The sequence below is a fragment of the Nicotiana attenuata genome, chromosome 7 (assembly GCF_001879085.1).
Source record: "Nicotiana attenuata strain UT chromosome 7, NIATTr2, whole genome shotgun sequence".
In the NCBI taxonomy this organism is placed as follows: Eukaryota; Viridiplantae; Streptophyta; class Magnoliopsida; order Solanales; family Solanaceae; genus Nicotiana; species Nicotiana attenuata.
The window spans coordinates 9253441-9261355 of NC_031995.1; the positions used below are offsets into that span (position 1 = coordinate 9253441).

Sequence of the window (7915 nt, forward strand, 5' to 3'; positions counted from 1 at the left end):
GAAGGGTTTAGTAGACGAAAAGGATACGTACCCAGACGAGAAGGGTAAGTTGGTTTTTCATGGCACTTTTTTCCCCAGTAGCTAAGATGACTACTGTGAGGACTGTCATAGCTATTGCGGCTCTTAAGCATTGGCCTCTTTTCCAGATGGATGTACACAATGCCTTCCTGAATGGTGATCTCTTTGAGGAGGTCTATATGACACCGCCCTAGGGATTTGGTAGCCGGGGGAGAACAAAGTTTGTAGACTCCTCAAATCCCTATATGGGCTGAAATAGGCCTCTAGGCAATGGATCTTAAAACTAACACAAGCCCTACTAACATCTGGCTTCAAACAGAGCAGACATGACTACTCATTATTCACTAAAACTACTAATGGTGCTTTTGTGCTCATACTTGTATATGTAGATGATTTGCTTGTTACAAGTAATGATTTGGCAGAGATACAATTAGCCAAAGATGCTCTGCACAAAAACTTTAAACTGAAAGATCTTGGAGAACTAAGATACTTTCTGGGTGTTGAGTTTGCTAGATCAAGTGAGGGCATCATAATGTCACAAAGAAAGTACACTTTAGAGATGATCTCTGAAGCAAGCCTCCCAGGTTCAAAGCCTAAAGAAACTCCAATGGAACAACATCTAAAGCTAACTAGTGCAGAATTTGATGAGCTAATAAAGACAAAAAGTTCTGATGAGCTTTTGGTAGATAAGAACATTTTTTAGAGGCTAGTTGGAAAGTTGTTGTACTTAACGATAACCAGACCGGAAATTGCATATGCAGTACAGTGTTTGAGTCAGTTTTTGCAAGCACCAAAAAGGTCACATTATGAAGCAACTCTACATGTAGTGAAGTATGTCAAGAATCAACCTGGACTTGGACTCTTAATGTCAAGCACTAGTGCAAAAGAAATTGTGGCTTACTGTGATTCAGACTGGGCTTCATGCCCCATGTCTAGAAAATCAGTTACTGGTTTCTGTATCAAGCTAGGAGCATCACTTATCTCCTGGAAAGCAAAGCAGAGAACTATATCTAGGAGTTCAGCGGAAGCTGAATATAGAAGCATGGCACGTACAGTAGCAGAATTGATATGTTTGAAAGGACTACTGATGGGGTTGCAGGTGAATGTGAAAATGCCTATGGAGTTGTATTGTGATAATAAGGCAGCCTTACAAATAGCAACTAATCATATGTACCATGAGAGAACAGAATATATAGAGAATGACTTCCACTTTATAAGGGAGCAAATACAAGAAGGTTTGATAAGAACTACATATTTATCGAGTCAAGAGCAGCCTGCAGACATCTTGACAAAGGCTTAAGGCCATCAACAACATTCAGCATTACTTTCCAAGTTGGGAATGAAAAATATTTTCCATTCTCAACTGGAAGGGGAGTGTAGAAATAAATAGTTGTATAGTTAGCTCTTTATATTGTACTCTTCTAGAAGGATATAGTTAGAGGATAGTTGCTTAGCTGTCATAAGATTAGTTAGTGAAAATATTATCTTGTAATAGATATATAATAGTGTACAGTGTACTTCCGATTAATGAGATAGAAAATTCAGCTCCACTTTCTCTCTCCAAAACTTTCCTCTCTTCTCTTCTTTGTTCTCTCTTCTTCTTCAATTTCGCTACTCCATTAATGGCTGACCTAGAGCTTGTTCTTAACAGAACTCAACTGGATCAAAATATTTTCTTTTTCTCCCTCTAATACCTCACCTTCTCAACATTTTCCTCTGTCCACCTTCTTGAAATTCAAATTCTTAGGGTGGAAAAATGTATTAGCTCAAATTCTTTGATCATGTGCAGCGGTTGTGGGGATTATGGTACCTAAAACATAACTGATTAATGGAAAACTTTAACGCTGAGAACTTAGGGTTATGAGGATTAACACGTAACTAGATATTGCATTATTAGTAGTTTTAGCATGAGATTAAGGGAGAATTTTAAGGGCAAATATTACTTTTAGCCCGCGGCATAAGCTATTTATACTCGGCCGCCGCAAAAGTATATAAGTTTTATATATTTTTTGTATATAACATACAAAAATATATGTATATACATTTTAGGCAATTATTTTGATGGAGCTATACAATATCATTTTGATAATTTTTTTAATCAAAGGTGGCAAGGGGCCCGGTTGGTCCAGTGAAAAATAGCCCAATCAGGCTTCGTATCGCTCCAATGCCGGGCTGATTTTTTCCAGCTAAAGGGGGTTGAGGTTTGGGGGCCTAAATCTGATGTGGAGTGGGGCGGGCTTAAAATTACCTGCAAATATTCTATTTTTAAATTTAACAAAAATGATACAATATAATTTTTACTTGAATGCTATAAAAAATTTAAATTATAAATAAATAAATTAAACATCAAACTTTAACGAGTAATGTATTAAGAACTTAAATAAATTTTTAATTTATATCAAGTGAAAGTAAAATGTTAATACCAAGAACAATATTTGGAGAAAAACTTCAAAGACTTAAGAGCCTTATATTTCATTTAAAATGATATCTTAAACATGAAGATATTCTAGCTTATAATTTGCAAGTTCTTTTTTATTTTTAAACTTGTAAATTTAAAGGTTATAACAATTAAATTAAAGTAAAAGGAATACATTCAAATTTTAAATTTCAAAGGTTCTTTGCGTCACCTTTTATAGTTTTCTCATGTAAATATGAACTTCTCGGCCTGCTTGTGTGGGGCGTTTAATTCAGATGAGAACCCATTTGCCGATCTAATCCAATAACTGGATAATACTAGAACTTCCAAAGCGTTGATACTTAATGAATGACAAGTGTCTCTGTAACAACCCGATCGGTCATTTTTGTCACGACCCAAATCCACTAAGGGTCGTGGTAGCGCCGGAGTACAAGTGGACAGAAATGGAAATACCATACAATACTCTGAATGAGACTCTGCTGACTGCTATCGTCTCGATAAATGCAACTCACCTAAGTCTCCGTATTAACCATGTCGCTATGCCACTAAGCCGTAGCCACATATGAACTTGTACAAAAAAATGCACAGAAGTGTAGTATGAGTACGAAAACAACGTGTACCCAATGAGTATCCCGTCTAATCTCGAAGAAGTAGAGACGAGATGGTCGACTTCGACACTTACTAGTGGTCCAATAATGATATATTATTAAGGCGAATAATCAAGGATTTATTAAGAATGACAGTAATCTCAAAATAAACTGTGCACTGCCGAGGGTCGAACGGCGCGAACCATAGATGCATCTATTACCCCGCTCGCGAACTATCCTGCGACGCGATCAACATAAAGTAAACAAATACCCTGCTCGCGAATCATACATGCGACGCAGGTACACATAGGGATACATGCTCAAATAGCAAATTAAGAATTTATCAGGGAACATTTATCCAAATAAAAGCAAATCCTCTTTTAACAATTTAAGAAAATGAAGTTTAATCCTTTTAGCAATTCATTTACTAATTCATTGTAACTTAAGCAATTCAAACTGTCAACAAGTTTACAATTAATCCAAGTATAGCATGCTTTTGGGTCCTACACTACCCGAACAATAGCATAATAGTAGCTACGCACGGACTCTCGTCACCTCGTGTGTACGTAGCCCCCACAAATAGGAGCACATAACCAACTAACTCACATATGGGGAAAATTCCCTCATACAAGGTTAGAAAGGAGACTCACCTCGCTCCGAAGATCCATAACCGGCATTCCACGCTCCTCCGAAGACTTAAATCGACGCACAATGCTCCAAAACTAGCCAAGGATTATACAAATCCATTAATATATGCTCAATTACTCATTACAATCCAATTTATAGCAATTCCTAACCCCAATCGAAAAGTTGACAAAAACGCCCTCGGGCCCACGTAGCCGGATTCCAAAATTTCTCGAAGATAAGGTTTACCCATGAACTCACCAACTCAAATATACGATTTTCTCCTTATTCCATACCCAAAATCGTGGTCAAAATCCAAGAATACTAATTTTCTAGGTTTTCTTCAAAATTCCAAAATTTCTACTAATTTACATGATTTTCCATATTAAAACCTAGATATAATCCAAGTAATTAACTTGCAATAGGTGGGAATCACTTACCTTGACATGGATGATGAAAATGGAGCTCCAAAATCGCTCCTAGGTCGGCTCCCATGGAGAAAAAGAGATAAAATGAGCCAAACCCATTTCTTTACACTTATACACTGCCCAAACGAGTCTTCTTCGCGTTCGCGAGACCCCCATCGCGTTCGCGAAGAAGAAAATTCCCAAAAATCATTTTTCATACTCTTCTCAGACAGCCTCTAGTATAATGGCCAAAACCTTTTGTACATAACTCCAAATTACAAATGGTTTAATGTTTTGGAAACTAGAGACCAAGATCTACAACTTTCGTGCTTTGGTCATCTCCCAATTCCTTATAGATTTTGAGATATAAGCTTCCAAAGTCAGCCCTGTGCAATACAAATTTCTTCTTTATCTTTTCGGATAGCCTATAGTGTACCAGCCATAACCTTTGGTACACAATTCCAAATTCTAAATGGTTTACATTTATGAAAACCAAACACAAAGGGCTACAATTTTTATTTTTGGATCATCTCCAAATTCCTTATAGATTGTGAGATATGAGCCTCCGAAGTCAGAGCTGTGCAGCAGAGATTTCCTTCTACGCGAACGCGAGAACCTCTTTGCGAACGCGAAGAGCAGAGTCTCTGAGGCCAAATCCTTCTTCGCGAACGCGAGAGGATCCTTGTGAACTCGAAGAACAACACCAGATACCAGCATCAGCTATTTCAAAACAGCCCGAAATGATCCGAAACCACCCCGAAACACACCCGAGGCCCCCGGGCCCCCGTCCAATCACACAAACCAGTCCCATAATATAACACGGACCTGCTCGAGGCCTCAAATCACATCAAACAACATCGAAATCATGAATTGCACCCAATTCAAGCTTAATGAACTTTAGAACTTCAAATTTCTACATTGGATGTCGAACCTATCAAATCACGTCCGATTGATCTCAAATTTTGCACACAAGTCACATTCGACATTACGGACCTACTCCAACTTTCGAAACTGGATTCTGACCCCGATATCAAAAAGTCCACTTCCGGTCAAACTCCTCAAACACCTTCAAATTTCTATCTTTAGCCAAATGATTCCAAAATGACCCACGGACCTCCGAATTCACTTCCGATCGCGCTTCCAACTCCAGAATCACCATATGGGGCTATTCCCAGACTCGGAATCCCAAACGGACATCGATAACACTGAAATGCACTTCAAGCCAAACTTATGAAATTTCTTCCAAAATGCTAACTTCCAGAATAGGCGCCAAAACGCTCCCGGGTCATCCAAAACCCGATACAGGCATACTCCCAAGTCCGAAATCATCATACGAACCTGCTAGAACCTTCAGATCCTGATTTGGAGGTCGTTTACTCTGAAATCCAATCTCAGTTAATTCTTTCAACTTTAAGCTTCCGAAATGAGAATTCTCTTTCCAAATCAACTCTGAACTTCCCGAAATTCAATTCCAACGATGCGCACAAGTCATAATACCTGAAACGAAGCTGCTCATGGCCTCAGACTGCTGAACGATGCGCTAGAGCTCAAAACGACCGGTCGGGTCGTTACATTCTCTCCCACTTAAACATACGTCCGTCCTCGAACGTGCTAAGAACTGTGCTGGAGTTGTCCAAAATCACTGTTTAACACGGCGAGCACCTACCCGTGCTACCACAACTCCGCCGAGCACCTTAGCCCGATCACTCTGAAGATATTCTTTTTCACTTAAGCAAATAAGCCTTAGAGCCCAATTCCAACATCCGGAATTCTCTGCCAGACCTGTTCCCAACATACGAACACCGTGTCAATCACTACACGATGCACCAGAACATGACTGTACACCTTTGCTGAATTCATACCTTACACCGCTTTATTCACAGGACCACAATAACATTCTCTAAGCATAATAGTCGAAATTCCACGAATCTGATGCTCCCATTGCACCTCATGACACACACAGGTCTTGCTCTAACTCTTACAATACCACCACGACGGACGAGATGTGCAGAAATTCATAGCCAACTACCGAGTAAACCAATCATTGAGTCTATACTCCTGACAAGAACCATCACTTCATTATGAATCGAATAATGGCCTTAGCTGCTTAATGTACTTCATATAATCAGATTGCACGGATCTTAAATCCAATAATCTCGTCTCACCCAGTACGAACTGCTCAGGCAATAAGCCACCCCGACATGACCAAAAGTATCATATAATGCTACCATGTGCTAATAGGCTACCAATTAGAGTGCGACACAAAAGGAAAACGAACTCTGAAAAGGAAATTCAATTACCCCGCTCGCGAATCATACATGCGACGCGGGCACACAGCTAATATGAGCTTTCCTCAGAAAATAGGAAACAAAACACATAAAAACAGATATGGGGAACTGTATTGAACATCACACTGTTGCGGCGTGCAACCCGATCCAAATAACATACCCATGGCGGCGCGCCACCCGATCCAAATAACATACCCATGGCGGCATGCCACCTGATCCACACATAGAACTCACATAAGAAGATATACATCAAGCTAATTTGCTCATTACAACAAAATGCCGAATATCGGTCACAAGCACACTAAGTGCATAATACAATCCCTGGGGGAGCATATAGTGCCATAGGCTACAAAACTCAAGCACAACTGAGGTGCGATATACAATCTGAATCTTGAGAGCCTTCCTGCTCATATGACATCATCTCTACGCGGAACATATTGGAAAATCCTCGAGCCATTCATAACTCATACGTCACAGTATAGCATTACATGAAATAGCCGACGACGAAATAATATCCACATCTGAATACTCCTCCATAAGGAGCGCTATGCTGAAATGAACGCATCCGGCCTGATATAAGGCCCATATTCATATTTAAATTCATTCACAGACCTCAAGCCGATTTTGATCGTATCGAACTAGGTCCACAATCTTTCTTGGGTCCATAATAACCTCCTTTATCCCATATCACACCAGAATAACCATCATAACTGGAGTAATCCTCCATCATCCACAACCCATATAACTGAGTGCCCTCCAGGCATATATTCTCAAATTAATAATATCATCACAATCTTCATACTTGGTTTGAATCTTTGATCAGTCAAGTGACTAGATGCCACACTTATGCAGTCTTCCTGTGGGACACGCTCCCACGACCTTCCGTAATCGATAACAGGTCTTTACATCCAAACCACCAGCCGCACTAATGCTAAAAAGCGATCAAGAATCCTGAACCAGGATGCAAAGCCCTTTTTACAAAACACCGATCTCAAATGACGCTAAAGACAATACCAACTTACCTTAAACATCGAAACTCCTTTCCTGCTCATCCGAGCTCGTGACATCCTCGACAACACCGATTGCAACTTTTATCCTCAGTTCAAATTCCATACCCACTCGCTGCTCCCATCATGCCAATATGCAATAAAACACGATTTTCGTCATAATTCCGGAACCACTAATAGGTTAACACTTCATCATATAAAAACTTTTCACTTAACTCACTTCAGGAGATCCATAGTATCACACAGGTGAATTCTCATAACCGTAGAATATGGAAATCTCTAAGTAGTGGTCTAAGCCACCATAGCCCTTCCGGAATCTGCTTCCACATAACAAGCCATAACAGCAGAATGCTTCTGAATAACATCAATTACGACGGGTGACAAGCCTGATAAGTACCGTCACAATCACTTGCATAACTTGATCACGCTGAAGGAACTGATCACTACCACCAACATGCCAATTCAACTATGGCTAACGAATCTATCTTCTTCCAATTTATCTGTGATTGCCATAGGAACAATATCAACTCCATTCAACACTTACCACACTCTATCAGCACTCATCCCG

The 7915-nt window shown here is 39.8% G+C and overlaps 1 protein-coding gene across 1 annotated transcript; it reads left to right on the plus strand.

Moving 5' to 3' along the window:
* Positions 87 to 1318, plus strand: LOC109229833 (uncharacterized mitochondrial protein AtMg00810-like). The gene is made up of 3 exons (XM_019395381.1): positions 87 to 191; positions 278 to 700; positions 785 to 1318. Exons 1-3 carry the CDS (start codon positions 87 to 89, stop codon positions 1316 to 1318), a joined length of 1062 nt encoding a protein of 353 aa, XP_019250926.1.